Source organism: Pan paniscus, chromosome 9 (assembly GCF_029289425.2).
Source record: "Pan paniscus chromosome 9, NHGRI_mPanPan1-v2.0_pri, whole genome shotgun sequence".
Lineage (NCBI taxonomy): Eukaryota > Metazoa > Chordata > Mammalia > Primates > Hominidae > Pan > Pan paniscus.
Genome location: NC_073258.2, coordinates 95,304,205 through 95,319,657, shown reverse-complemented (window position 1 = coordinate 95,319,657; position 15,453 = coordinate 95,304,205). Strand labels below are relative to the sequence as shown.

At 37.0% G+C, this 15,453-nt stretch overlaps 1 protein-coding gene across 1 annotated transcript in view; it reads left to right on the top strand.

Moving 5' to 3' along the window:
* MRE11 (MRE11 homolog, double strand break repair nuclease) overlaps positions 1-15,453 on the top strand; it is an 82,186-nt gene that overhangs the window by 21,458 nt on the left and 45,275 nt on the right. The window contains exons 8-12 of the mRNA XM_008966413.4: positions 635-820; positions 1,753-1,924; positions 4,522-4,602; positions 8,176-8,302; positions 14,896-14,996. Coding sequence (XP_008964661.1) covers positions 635-820; positions 1,753-1,924; positions 4,522-4,602; positions 8,176-8,302; positions 14,896-14,996 — 667 coding nt within the window. The remainder of the gene's footprint in view (positions 1-634; positions 821-1,752; positions 1,925-4,521; positions 4,603-8,175; positions 8,303-14,895; positions 14,997-15,453) is intronic.

The window sequence follows — 15,453 nt, the reverse complement described above, 5'->3', positions numbered from 1 at the left end:
TTTTACTTGAATCTCCAGTGATGTAAGTTAATATTAGGGAAAACTATTCCTTCTTGTCTTCTGTCACCTTGCATTTCATGTATCTTTAAATAATAACTGATATAGGTATAAGACCATAGTTTGCATATCACTTGTTTATTTAATATTTGATATTGAAAACTCTTAGCACTTATGTGAGATTGATGTTTTTACTCCCATTATATTTATTAGTAAAAAGATAATGTTAAGAAATTGCTGGACATATTTATACTTACTTGCATTTTCTGTGTGTTTTCTCTAGTATATAGTTAGACTGATTTATAGATTTCTACTATTGATAGAATTCATGCTTTTCTGATTGACCAAAGGGGAAATCCTTCCTATGTAAAACCTTTCATGATCTTCCTCCAAATATAGAATTGACTGCTTTCTCTTTTCGGGTTTCCACTTGTCTGTGTCCAATAAGTTTGTAAAGCTCTCAAGGTCAGGAGTTAGTATTGATGATCTTTACATTCCCAATCCTGTGCACACTTTCTGGTACATAGAAGGATGCAATAAAATCTTTAGTGAATGGAGAAAGAAAGATCTGTATAGACTTCAATAATATGAAATTTTTCTAATCACCGAATTTATATTTTTCAAAATCTTGATACAGGAGTAAACATGGAAGTACTAACTTCATTCCAGAACAATTTTTGGATGACTTCATTGATCTTGTTATCTGGGGCCATGAACATGAGTGTAAAATAGCTCCAACCAAAAATGAACAACAGCTGTTTTATATCTCACAACCTGGAAGCTCAGTGGTTACTTCTCTTTCCCCAGGAGAAGCTGTAAAGAAGTGAGTGTTATATATTTTGAGCCAATTTTTAAGAAATCTTTGCTATAATAACTAATCATCTCATAGGTTTAAGGCCTATGTTAAGGTTACCGCTAACTGGCAGTATTGTAATTTATATGATAGCTTAATTTTTGAAAATTGATCATTCTATGTAGTCTTATTGTTTTTCCAGATTTTAAGCCATTTTCAAAAAGAGAGCATCCAATTGGTGTTATTTTGCTGCTCATTAGGCAAATTCAAGATGCACATTTTAATTATATTTCAAGTTAGATGCTTTAGGTTGATGATTACTAATTTCACAAAGTTCATTATAAAAAATTATCCTAAAACCATTTAATTGAAAATTTTCTGATTATAAGTGCAATATAATAGATCTCATTTTAAAAACATTTTTGGGGGAATGATATGATTGTAAGAAGTAGTTAACAGTGATTAAACTCAATTTTTATTATGGGTTTTATCTTTTGAATCACTTGAGTTCTGATTGTTACAATGATAATAGGATTAAAGAATATGGTAGTAGAATCTATGTTGGTTGGTTTTTTTTCTTCATGAGTCCACTGCAAAATCATTTTGTCTATATGTGTACATGTATGTACATATACATAGGTATATAGATGTAATACTATAGTCTACATATGCTACCATCATAGTCCTGATAACATTTTTTTATGCTTATTATGTCTATCTTACAAGACTGATCAGACAGGGATAATAATGGATGAGTTGCTTTTACTCTGGGGAAGGAAAATGTCTACCATCTTTTCCTGTGATGATAACATTAAGGTTAAATTAGCAGAAACATTTATTTTTAAGAGTATGATTTTATAAAGAAACATTTTGTAGAAACTAAGAAATATGAAAGCTTTCGTATGCACATCACCCTGAGGAAATTTACACTGTGACTCGGTGTTCATTTCTCTCCACTTCAGACATGTTGGTTTGCTGCGTATTAAAGGGAGGAAGATGAATATGCATAAAATTCCTCTTCACACAGTGCGGCAGTTTTTCATGGAGGATATTGTTCTAGCTAATCATCCAGACATTTTTAACCCAGATAATCCTAAAGTAACCCAAGCCATACAAAGCTTCTGTTTGGAGAAGGTAATTCTTTTTGATAAAGTCAATGAGATCTACTTTAGTTGAAGAATTATTCACCTTCAATTAAGTAATTTAATAGAGTAGAGGGAAGCCTTTATGTTGATTACATTCTCATGAAGCCTGTAAGGACACTGTTCTTGAGTGAATGTGTTTAATTGTGTCCAAGATTTTTTTTTTTTTTAAGTCTTTGAGAGAGAGGAATACTGGATGTTAAAAAAAATTAAATCTCTCTCCTAGTTTCTTTCTTCCTTTTCAAAAACATAATACATAATCTTTTCTCCTTTTTAATCCTGATTTGATGATTTGTTCATTTTATTTATGAAAGCAGGCAGTAACTTTGATGGAGGAATGGGAGACTATCGTGTGTGAGAAAAGCCTTAGCTTCTAATAATCTGTATTAGGCGTCCCTTTCACCCTGAAAGCTACCCCAAATGAAATGTGAAAAAGTGTGTTTGCTATCCACCCTATTGCTGCAATGTAAGTCCCAAACCTCCCTCTCTATGCACATTGCCACCCCTAAATCTCTAGAAAATTTCAGCCACTACTAAGGTTGGGTGGATTAATGCATTTAATAATATGTGGGTTGACAGCTTAATTAGCATCACTTGCTGACACTCAGTTCTTAACTCTGTGTCAGCTGTCCTACTATGTTTTCTTTTCATGAAAAATCATGTAACATAGTAACAATGATAATAATTATGACCAGTGATACTTACTGATTTACTGTATGTGATGTGCACTGTTGACAGCATTTAATCTAGCCAACAATACTATATGTGAGTAGTTTCTACCATCTATAGTTTAGAGGAACTGAACCTTAGATAAGGTGACTCATTCAGTGTCACAGCTTTTTGAGCAGTGTGTAGCTCACGTAACCAAAAGTGTACGCTTGTTTCAAGATGATTGACTCTAGAAACTCAAACATAGATTAAGATTCTGGCATCCCTAAATCCAATCTCTCAAGTCAAAGAGATAGAAAATGCATTAATTGCTTTTGCATTGATTGATCCAGCCTGAGTCATGTGCCCTTCCCTGGAGTCAGACCTGGGTTTTTCAACTTTGGCTTAGTTGACATTTTGTACTAATAATTCTTTGTTGTGGGAGGCAGTTCTGTGCACTCTGGGATGTTTAGCAGTATTCTCCCTGGTTTGTACCCACTAGATGCCAGTAGTACCCCTTCTAACTGGTCGTGATGATCAAAAATGTTTACAGACCTTGCCAAATGTCCTTAGAGAAGCAAAGTCACCTCTGATTGAGGTCTACTGTATGAACTTCACCTAAATCCTGTGGGCTTTGGTGACATGAATCCAGAGAGGAAAGTAGACGCTGGTGACACAAAAGTAATAGAGGTTCATTTTAAACACCAGGTGTGCACATAACTTTCTGTTATCTCTGTATTTTATGTACATTTCTGTTATTGTACTTAAGTTATATTATTTTTTATAAGCATGTGAGTCTCTTCTGAACTCTTTGAGGACAGGACCCATATCTTACTTTTCTGTCTCAGCACTTGACCTAGTACCTGGCAAAATGATGCTCTATAAATGCTTGTTGGATTGAAATAATTGACCTAGGAGATCATATTCTTATAGATTTTCTCTGTGCTGTCTGATATGTATTCACTAGCACATGTGGCTGTTTACATTTAATTATTTACATTTAAATTTAAAATTCAGTTTCTCACTTGTACTAGCCACATTTCAAGTACTCTGTATCCACATATGGTTTTGGCAACCATATTGAATATGCACATAGAAAAAATTATTGCAGAAAGCTCTTTTGGACTTCATTGTTACAGACAGTTTAAAGGACAAGATTATAAAGTCTTAGATGTGAAAGAAATCTGAGGACAAAAACACTTGTTCTGTATTGTTCTTGAGATCAGGACCAAGTTATAGGAAGGCAGTTTTTGTTCCAATACAAGAACTTTCTAAGAACTAGAATTGTTCAGCTATGAAGTTGGCCATCTGAAGATATCTAATCACTGTGCACACAGCCATTTATGAAAATAATCTAATGCTGTCTCCTTGTAACTTGGTTTTACCCTTAAGAACAATATAGAACAAGTGCTTTTGTCTTCAGAACTCTTTCAAGTCTAAGATGTTATAATCTTGTCCTCTCAGAGTATGAGACAACTCCACATATTTGAAAACATCAGTCTTATTTTCTTTTACCTTGAACTCTTCCAAGATAAATAATCTAAAGTCCTTGCTTATAGATCCCTAAATCTTCTGGTGAGTCTCCCATGGATCATATGACTGCAAAAACTAGACTTACTTGGTTTTAAGTTGGTAAGCTGAGGAAAGCCTTATTGAAACATGAGTAGAAAATTGAAACATGAGTAGTAATATTTTAAGTTTTATTCTAAAAGAATTATTTTAGAGATTGAAAAATTATGAAGAACTTTCATGAAAGGAAAACATTAAGGAATAGTATTAAAGGAGCATTACAAGAAGGTATATTTGAAAAGGTGTCATAAATGACCTAGGAAATAAAGATGATTATGTAGTTCAGGAAAATTCCTGTGGTAATAAGCTGCTATTCAGCCAAGTTAAACTCAGTTTACTACGTTGTTTTTTAATCTTTTTAAAAATTTTGAGATTGAAGAAATGCTTGAAAATGCTGAACGGGAACGTCTGGGTAATTCTCACCAGCCAGAGAAGCCTCTTGTACGACTGCGAGTAAGTCCTATTTATACAGATTGAATATTATTAATTTTCAAAGCATAGTAATGTACAGTTTACATGGTTTCTTTGAAAAGTAGTGAGGAGAGTGCTCATAGTAATAAGAAGAGCAATCACCATCGGAGGCAAAAACAAAGATATAAGGATTTGAGTTAATCACAGTTTAAGTGATAGGTTTGGTAACTTATTTTTCTCATTTTCTAAATAATTTGTTGTTATATTTAATAGATTGGCTGAGCTCTCTGGCTTCATCTTTAACTACCTCCTCTACTCACTTCATTCCAGGCATCTTGGCCTTCTCGCAGTTTCTTGGGCATGTGGGATGTGCTCTTATCTCCCTTTAGTCTGCTCCCGTGTCACCTCACTGAAGCCCTACCATCAAGATTGCAGCCCCTACCTTCTCTCCAGTGCTCCTGATTTCACTTACCTTCTTCTGCTTCCTCTTTTCTTCTTATTTTTTCCCCCGTAACACATCCTTCTAATCTATGTACGGTTTATTTGTTTTGGTTATTATTAGGATTGTTTCCTGTGCCTATAAATCTGCTTATCCTTTCTATCGTGTTATAAACAAAGAAACAACAACAGACCTCTTCTTTACCACTATGCTTTTCCCTTTTCCAAACTCCTACCCCATGTTGCTTACTCTCTTTAAAAGCCCCTAAAAGTATATAACCTATATCTCTCTTAACTTTCTCTTCTTCAGTTCACTATAACCAAGGCTCTGACTTCACCATATCCAGTGGAAAAGATGACCTTTTATTGTTCAATCCAATAGATCGTGTCTCATCTTGCTGAATTACTCTTGGGCATTCTCTGAGTTATTTGTATCCGTCCCGTCTCATAGTTAGCCCTCTTTTCAGTGTAGGCATACAGCTTTAATTACCACCAATAGAGTGATGACTTCAAAATCTTTACTTAGACCTCCTTCTTGTTCTGTATCTCCAGGAGTCCTCTGAGGCCTGGTACTGAGGAGTGTAGTCTTTAAACCAGCAGTGTTGTTGTTGCCTGGGAAATTGTTAAAAATGCAGAGCCTCAGACCCTGCATCAGAACCCACTGTATTTTAACAAAAATCTCCAAGAAATGTATATGTTCATGAAAATTTGAGAAGTACTGGGATGTAGACTGTGGAGGTAAAGAGTACAGTGTAGAGCCAGACTTCCTGAGCTTCATTCTGGCCCAACCACTAGTTGTATGACCTTGAGCAACCGCATCCCTTATCCCTTGGTTTGTATTAGGTTGGTGCAAAAGTATTTGCGGGTTTTGTCATAGAAAGTAATGGCAAAAACTGCAGTTACTTGTGCACCAACCAAATGCTTCGTAGATTTATGAGATCTAAATGGATTAAATAGTGTCTGTTGCACAGTAGGTAATCTGTTCCTGTTTCTTTATCCCACTGTCGCTGGCATAGTGAAGCGCTTATTAATACTTCCTGGCCTATTGCTGCAGCCTCCTACCAGGACTCTGCCTCCAGTTTCCTTCTCTCTCCACACTAATGCCAAAATGATCTTTGTAAAACACAGTTTTGCATGTCTTTTCTGCTAAAAATAACTTAATTATTCCCCAGCACTAACAGGAAAAAGTCTAAACTTTTTAGGTTAGCATTCAGGGGTCTACATGATGTGGTCTAAACCAAAAAAGCTGCCGTCCCCTGGGTGCAGTGGAGTTTATTTCACTGGAACCTTTGTCCATGTTGATCCTGTTGCGTGGGACACACTTCTCTCCTCCTTTCTCTATACCTTCTTCAGCACCCACCTAAAGCCCCCGTCTTCAAAGAAGCCTTTCTTGACCTGCCCACAGAGAACATGCTTCTTCCTTTGTGTCCTCATTCAACTTTGTACATACCTCTTATAGCACCACTCACAGTCTGCTTCCAGTGATCTGTTTACATGTTTGTCTTCCCAGTCAGTTTGTGAATTTCTTGACAGCCAAGATTGTATTTATTTATGGTTGTATCCCTGGCCCTGAACAGCATACTTAGAACATTGAGGACATCCAATAAAATTTGTTATGACCAAACATTTATAAATGAGAAGTTTGAAGGAGAGACCTAATAGCTTTAGCATTTAGTATTTTGTCTTTTATAACATGGTAGCTGTAGAGATGATCTGGGTAAGGCTGGGCATGGTGGCTCACGCCTGTAATCCCAGCACTTTGGGAGGCCGAAGTGGCTGAATCATCTGACGTCAGGAGTTCGAGACCAGCCTGGGCAACATGGCAAAACCCTGTCTCTACTAAAAATAAAAAAATTAGCCAGGTATGGTGGTGCATGCCCGTAATCCCAACTACTTGGGAGGCTGAAGCATGAGAATCGCTTGAACCCGGGAGGCAGAGGTTGCAGTGAGCTGAGATTGTGCCACTGCATTCCAGCCTGGGTGACAGAGTGAGACGCCATCTCAAAAAAAAAAAAAAAAAAGAGAGAGAGAGAGATGATCTGGGTAATACAAAAATAATTACTTTAAGGGAATCACATAGTTCTCTTCATTATGGCAAAAGATCCCAATTTTCTCATCTGTGTCTGCCTCACAGCATTAAAACTAACCAGACTTTAATAGAAAATTGGCATTTCTTTTCCTAAGCACAGTAAATTACGAATTCATTCATAAAACAGCACATATTGTCATATAAGTAATATTACAAAACTACATTGTACTGACTAAAAGACATTCATTAATTCATTGACTAAATCTTATTGAGTACCTGCTATTATGGATGCTGCAGGATATAGGGATGATAAAACAGATGAGGTTTTGAATTCGTCGAGCTTACAGGAGGTGGAGGTGCAAAGAGAGACATGATACACAAATATCAAATAAATGAACAAAAAACCTTAGCAGATAGTGATGATGAGTGAAAGTGGGAGCACTTTAGTTAGGGAGCATTCTGGATAAGCTGTGAGGTGGTGCAGTGCTGGTCCCCATAGCGTACTTTGGGAACAGCTAGTTTAGGAGAACATATCTCTGAGAAAGAAAGGTGGTATTTGTCTTTGTAAAGGTCTGTTTACCACTACAGACTTCTGTAGAAAGAGTCTACCTTGAGAGAAGTTCTCAGTTTCAGTGAGATACCATGTTTTGGAGGTAATCATTTCTCAAGGCTCACAGATTTGATTCTTTATTACCTGGATGTTCCTAGCATTCATCTTTCTCTTGAGGCACATCTCTAAGATGATAGACCAATTTACTAATGCATTTAAGGCTAGTATTTTATTTTGGTGTGTGTTTCTTTGTTTGTTTGTTTTGAAAGTTCAGAAAATTGTTTTCAGATGGTTTGCTTGGTAGGTACCTAGACTATTAGTGTTATCAGGGGGAGATGTAATCATTCTGCATTGTGGAAATTATTGCGATACCTTGATTCCATCGAACAAAGTATTTTGCTTATGCTTATAAACTTTTCAAACATTAGTTTCTCAATAGGATAAATGATATAGCTCCATCATGATCTACTGTAGAAAATTAATTCATAAATTTGAAAGTATCAAGCATAAACACTGTGAATACTGAAGGATTAGTGTGTGTTTTAAAAATTGGCAAATTGTTGTTTCCTAGCCTTCATAGATTATTCTGTGTTTTCAGGTGGACTATAGTGGAGGTTTTGAACCTTTCAGTGTTCTTCGCTTTAGCCAGAAATTTGTGGATCGGGTAGCTAATCCAAAAGACATTATCCATTTTTTCAGGCATAGAGAACAAAAGGAAAAAACAGGTAAGCTAGTTATTTTTACGAGTTAAAAAAATGTTCTTATAGGATTCGTGAAGGAATCTTTATTAAAAACTGTAACATAATAATGGAAGATGTTTTAATATGATTGTAATGTCTTAAACAAATTGACAGTGGGAATAATTCTCTTGTCTTCTAAAAATTAGATAGCAATCTTTTTTATTATTATTATACCTTAAGTTCTAGGGTACGTGTGCACAACGTGCAGGTTTGTTGCATATGTATACATGTGCCATGTTGGTGTGCTGCACCCATTAACTCGTCATTTACATTAGGTATTGCTCTTAATGCTATCCCTCCCCCATCCCCCAACCCCACGACAGGCCCCGGTGTGTGATGTTCCCTGCCCTGTGTCCAAGTGTTCTCATTGTTCAATTCCCACCTATGAGTGAGAATATGCGGGGTTCGGTTTTCTGTCCTTGCGGTAGTTTGCTCAGAATGATGGTTTCCACCTTCATCCATGTCCCTACAAAGGACATGAACTCATCATTTTTTATGGCTGCATAGTATTCCATAGTGTATATGTGCCACATTTTCTTAATCCATTCTATCATTGATGGAAATTTGGGTTGGTTCCAAGTCTTTGCTATTGTGAATAGCGCCACAATAAACACATGTGTGCATGTGTCTTTATAGCAGCATGATTTATAATCCTTTGGGTATATACCCAATAATGGGATGGCTGGGTCAAATGGTATTTCTAGTTCTAGGTCCTTGAGGAATCACCACACTGTCTTCCACAATGGTTGAACTAGTGTACAGTCCCACCAACAGTGTCAAAGTATTCCTATTTCTCCACATCCTCTCCAGCACCTGTTGTTTTTTATGATCGCCATTCTAACTGGTATGAGATGGTATTTCATTGTGGTTTTGAATTGTATTTCTCTGATGGGCAGTGGTGATGAGCATTTTTTCATGTGTCTGTTGGCTGCATAAATGTCTTCTTTTGAGAAGTGTCTGTTCATATCCTTCACCCACTTTTTGAAGGGGTTGTTTGATTTTTTCTTATAAATTTGTTTAAGTTCTTTATAGATTCTGGATATTAGCCCTTTGTTAGAAGGGTAGATTGCAAAAATGTTCTCCCATTCTGTAGGTTGCCCGTCCACTCTGATGGTAGTTTCTTTTGCCGTGCAGAAGCTCTTTAGTTTAATTAGATCCCATTTGTCAATTTTGGCTTTTGTTGTCATTGCTTTTGGTGTTTTAGTCATGAAGTCCTTGCTCATGCCTCTGTCCTGAATGGTATTGCCTAGGTTTTCTTCTAGGGTTTTTATGGTTTTAGGTGTAACATTTAAGTCTTTAATCCATCTTGAATTAATTTTTGTATAAGGTGTAAGGAAGGGATCCAGTTTCAGCTTTCTACATATGGCTAGCCAGTTTTCCCAGCACCATTTACTAAATAGGGAATCCTTTCCCCATTGCTTGTTTTTGTCAGGTTTGTCAAAGATCAGATGGTTGTAGATGTGCATTGTTATTTCTGAGGCCTCTGTTCTGTTCCGTTGGTCTATATCTCTGTTTTGGTAGCAGTACCATGCTGTTTTGGTTACTGTAGCCTTGTTGTGCAGTTTGAAGTCAGGTAGGGTGATGCCTCGAGCTTTGATCTTTTTGCTTAGGATTGTCTTGGCAATGTGGGCTCTGTTTTGGTTCCATATGAACTTTAAAGTAGTTTTTTCCAATTCTGTGAAGAAAGTCATTGGTAGCTTGATAGGGATGGCATTGAATCTATAAATTACCTTAGGCAGTGTGGCCATTTTCACGATATTGATTCTTCCTATCCATGAGCATGGAACGTTCTGCCATTTGTTTGTGTCCTCTTTTATTTCATTGAGCAGTGGTTTGTAGTTCTCCTTGAAGAGGTCCTTCATATCCTTGTAAATTGGATTCCTAGGTATTTTATTCTCTTTGAAGCAATTGTGAATGGGAGTTCACTCATGATTTGGCTCTCTGTTTGTCTGTTATTGGTGTAGGAATGCTGTGATTTTTGCACATTGATTTTGTTTTTATTTTCATTTTTTTGAGACAGAGTCATGATCTGTTACCCAGGCTGGAGTGCAGTGGCGCGATCTCAGCTCACTGTAAGCTCCGCCTCCCAGGTTCACGCCATTCTCCTGCCTCAGCCTCCCGAGTCGCTGGGACTACAGGCACCTGTCACCACGCCCCTGCTAATTTTTGTATTTTTAGTAGAGACAGGGTTTCACCGTATTATCCAGGTTGGTCTCGATCTCCTGACCTTGTGATCCGCCCACCTCGGCCTCTCAAAGTGCTGGGATTACAGGCGTGAGCCACGGCGCCTGGTCTGCACATTGATTTTGTATCCTGAGACTTTGCTGAAGTTGCTTATCAGCTTAAGGAGATTTTGGGCTGAGACGATGGGATTTTCTAAATATACAATCATGTCATCTGCAAACAGGGACAATTTGACTTCCTCTTTTCCTAATTGAATACCCTTTATTTCTCCTGCCTGATTGCCCTGGCCAGAACTTCCAACACTGTGTTGAATAGGAGTGATGAGAGAGGGCATCCCTGTCTTGTGCCAGTTTTCAAAGGGAATGCTTCCAGTTTTTGTCCATTCAGTATGATATTGGTTGTGGGTTTGTCATAAATAGCTCTTATTATTTTGAGATACGTCCTATCAATACCTAGTTTATTGAGAGTTTTTATCATGAAGGGCTGCTGAATTTTGTCAAAGGCCTTTTCTGCATCTATTGAGATAATCATGTGGTTTTTGTCTTTGGTTCTGTTTATATGCTGGATTACGTTTATTGATTTGCGTATGTTGAACCAGCCTTGCATCCCAGGGATGAAGCCAGCTTGATATGGTGGATAAGCTTTTTGATGTGCTGCTGGATTTGGTTTGCCAGTATTTTATTGAGGATTTTTGCATCGATGTTCATCAGGGATATTGGTCTAAAATTCTCTTTTTTTGTTGTGTCTCTGCCAGGCTTTGGTATCAGGATGATGTTGGCCTCATAAAATGAGTTAGGGAGGATTCCCTCTTTTTCTGTTGATTGGAATCATTTCAGAAGGAATGGTAGCAGCTCCTCTTTGTACCTATGGTAGACTTTGGCTGTGAATCCATCTGGTCCTGGAGTTTTTTTGGTTGGTACGCTATTATTTATTGCCTCCATTTCAGAGCCTGTTATTGGTGTATTCAGAGATTCAACTTCTTCCTGGTTTAGTCTTGGGAGTGTGTGTGTCCAGGAATTTATCCATTTCTTCTAGATTTTCTAGTTTATTTGCATAGAGGTGTTTATAGTATTCTCTGATGGTGGTTTGTATTTCTGTGGAATCAGTGGTGATATCCCGTTTATCATTTTTTATTGCACCTATTTGATTCTTCTCTCTTTTTTTCTTTATTAGTCTTGCTAGCGGTCTATCAAGTTTGTTGATCTTTTCAAAAACCAGCTCCTGGATTCATTGATTTTTTGAAGGTTTTTTTGTGTCTGTATCTCCTTCAGTTGTGCTCTGATCTTAGTTATTTCTTGCCTTCTGCTAGCTTTTGAATGTGTTTGCTCTTGCTTCTCTAGTTCTTTTAATTGTGATGTTAGGTTGTCTATTTTAGATCTTTCTTGCTTTCTCTTGTGGGCATTTAGTGCTATAAATTTCCCTCTACACACTGCTTTAAATGTGTCCCAGAGATTCTGATATGTTGTTTCTTTGTTCTCTTTGGTTTCAAAGAACATTTTTATTTCTGCCTTCATTTCGTTATTTACCCATGGTCATTCAGGAGCAGGTTGTTCAGTTTCCATGTATTTGAGTGGTTTTGAGTGAGTTTCTTAATCTAGTTTGATTGCACTGTGGTTTCAGAGACAGTTTGTTGTGATTTCTGCTCTCTTACATTTGCTGAGGAGTGCTTTACTTCCAATTATGTGGATCCTTCCTCTGCAAGCTTCGTCTCAGAGGGGCACCCGGCTGTATGAGGTGTGAGTCGGCCCCTACTGGCAGGTGTCTCCCAGTTAGGTACACGGGGGTCAGGGACCCACTTGAGGAGGCATTATGTCCGTCCTCAAAGCTCAAACTCCGTGCTGGGAGAACCACTGCTCTCTTCAGAGCTGTCAGACAGGGATGTTTAAGTCTGCAGAAGTTTCTGCTGCCTTTTGTTCAGCTGTGCCCTGCCCCCAGAGGTGGAGTCTACAGAGGCAGGCAGGCCTCCTTGAGCTGCGGTGGGCTCCACCCATTTCGAGCTTCCTGTCTGCTTTGTTTACCTACTCAAGCCTCAGCAATGGCGGACACCCCTCCCCCAGCCCACTGCCTTAGCAGTGAGCAAGGCTCCGTGGACGTGGGACCCGCAGAGCCAGTCACGGGATATTATCTCCTGGTGTGCTGTTTGCTAAGACAGTTGGAAAAGCGCAGTATTAGGGTGGGAGTGTCCCGATTTTCCAGGTACCGTCTGTCACTGCTTCCCTTGGCTAGGAAAGGGCTAGAGAGCAATCATTTTTAAACCTGTGGATATCAATAAAGAAATGGAAGACTTTCTCTGAAAACGTTTTTTTTTAAACAGTCCTGCTAAGTAATAATATACACAGACTTTAGAGATTTACTGCTCAAAATACATATGTATTACTTAGTATGTATTATTAATGTTCAATTTTTGCATTATTAAGCATTTTGACCTTAAAGTATACAGTGATTTAGGACGACTTCAGACTTTGGGAATAAGAGTTGTTTCATAGTTTGATATTTCTGATGATCCAGGTAATTAATTTCCAATTAAATTTCACAAAAACTAATTCCCCTTTTTTTAGCATTTATAAAACAGGGTCATCTGACTGAAATAGTGCTTTTTCACAAGAAGTATTGGACATATAAAATATAGAGACTCTTAGAGTTATTGAGTCAGAGAATTTTCATAGAAATGTATGGCTGTTTACAAGTAAGCTACCTAGGTTTTTATGAGCCTAGATTTGATGGGCTTCTATTTTTACTGTCAAATTGTGACCAGATATTGGGTATGCTATGAATTCAACCTGAAACAATCATTCAGATATTTAAGTAGACATCGTGTAATACTGCTTTAGGAGGGGGAAATCCATATCAGAGAATTATATTTTTATGTTATAAATTTTAATTAGTTGTTTCTTGATAATAGTTTACTTCCATTATGCAATAGATTATGCATCTATATCAATTGCTTGAAATTTTATTAGTGTAACATTTAGAAGAGAAACAGAATATACAACTAGAATATACAAATATCTTTCAAGAATTTAATCTATAGTGAGTTTTGTTTTAGTGATTTCTAAAAAATTTGTTTAAACCTAAGTTGCTCAATGGAAACAATGGCATTTTTGTGTGTTTTATTGAAAGCATTTTCTGTTGCATTGCCAGCTCTGCCACTTAACTACACCATGCAAATTACTAAACCTTTGCTAAGTTTTCTCATCTCTAAAATCAGGCTAAGGAGTGTACTGGTCTGATAGGATTGTTGTGAGGATTAGATGATAACAATGTATATAAATGGTCTTAACATAGTGTCTGGCATAGTAAAATGTAGTAATCATATTTGTTTGGTAATATTAACTCTCCTGCCTTGAAATTCAAAAAAGATTTTTGTTCACCTGTCCCAGCATTTGGCAAGAAAAACACTGAACATTATTTCTCTTTCCCTTCTAGGCCTTTTCTGCCTGAAATTTTTTCTCCCTATTTTGCTCAGTGAATCTTGTTCATTCTGCAAGTGTTGATTCAAATGACAGCTGCATTTGATACCTATACATGATTTTCTGCCTTCTTTGAGAAGAATTAATTGCTTTCTTCTCTATGTGTTATATTCTCGGGAGCACTTACCACTTTGTATTATAGTAATTTTTCTTATGGGCAGGGATCCTATCTTTTTACATGTAGACACTTAACATGCATTTACCTGACAAGGGTTATTGACAGAGTAAATACTGGATTCTGTGCTTCCTAACTTCGTACTGAGTGCTCTTTCTAGTCTGTGCCTCCTGTTTTTGAGACAATCATCTTGCTTAGTAATGCAGCAGAAGTGTATTAAACATACTTTCCCTTTGTCTCACAGGATTTTAAAAAGATATGTGCTCAAGGGCTGAGATTTAATTAAATTAATAATTTTAACCGTTAAATCAGAGACATTCTTAAGTGAAAGTGTTGTGTTGTGTATTGAGCTATGAGTACATGGTCGTGACTACCATTCATAGTAGAGTTTTATGCTACTACCTTGACGTCACAAGGCACCAGCAGTACCCATGATTGCTTTTGCATCGTCAGTGTAGCAATGATGGCAGATGGCAAAATGGCAAATAACATCTTAGGATTATTATGAAAGTATTTTTGACGTTATTACTCCCTGAATGGGTCTTGAGGACCTCCAGAAGTCTGTGCTTCACCCAGTGAGAACAGCTACAAGACACCTATCCTGGAGGTATGAACGAGAAATACTGACTGTGGGGAAAAGACCGTGGCTATTAACAAAAATGGCTTGTTTTGCCTCAAAATTTACCATGTTGAGCAAGCTGGCAGTTGATAAAGTTTGGCCTTACCTTCTCCACTGACAACTTGCAATGAGTATGCGCATTTTAACATTATGATAGAAGCTATTTTTTGATATACTTCTTTTTTTCTAGGAGAAGAGATCAACTTTGGGAAACTTATCACAAAGCCTTCAGAAGGAACAACTTTAAGGGTAGAAGATCTTGTAAAACAGTACTTTCAAACCGCAGAGAAGGTAATTTCTTACAGTTCACATTTCGAATAATGGCTACCTTATAGTAACAGATTTTAATTTAGGATATGTTTAGTTGATAGTTTAAACAAAATGAATCCTCAAAATGTTTCTATGAAGTAAGTAGGGTGACAATTAATTACATTCATTTGCAGTTGCTGCACAGCAGGGAAAATTAGTGTTTAATTAATGTTAGTTATTAGTACTGTTATTAATATAGCTGTTATTGTTGATGTTATTCTCTTTGTATCTCTGTTGCAATTATTAAACTGAATAATTTTAACTTAAATCAGGGACATTCTTAAGTGAAACTTAGAAGTAAGTAGGGTGACATTTACATTCATTTGTAGTTGCTGCACATCAAAGAAAATTAGTGTTTAATTAATGTTAATTGTGAATACCATTATTAACATAACTGTTATTGTTGTTGTTATTCTCTTACTTTATTTGTATCTCTGTT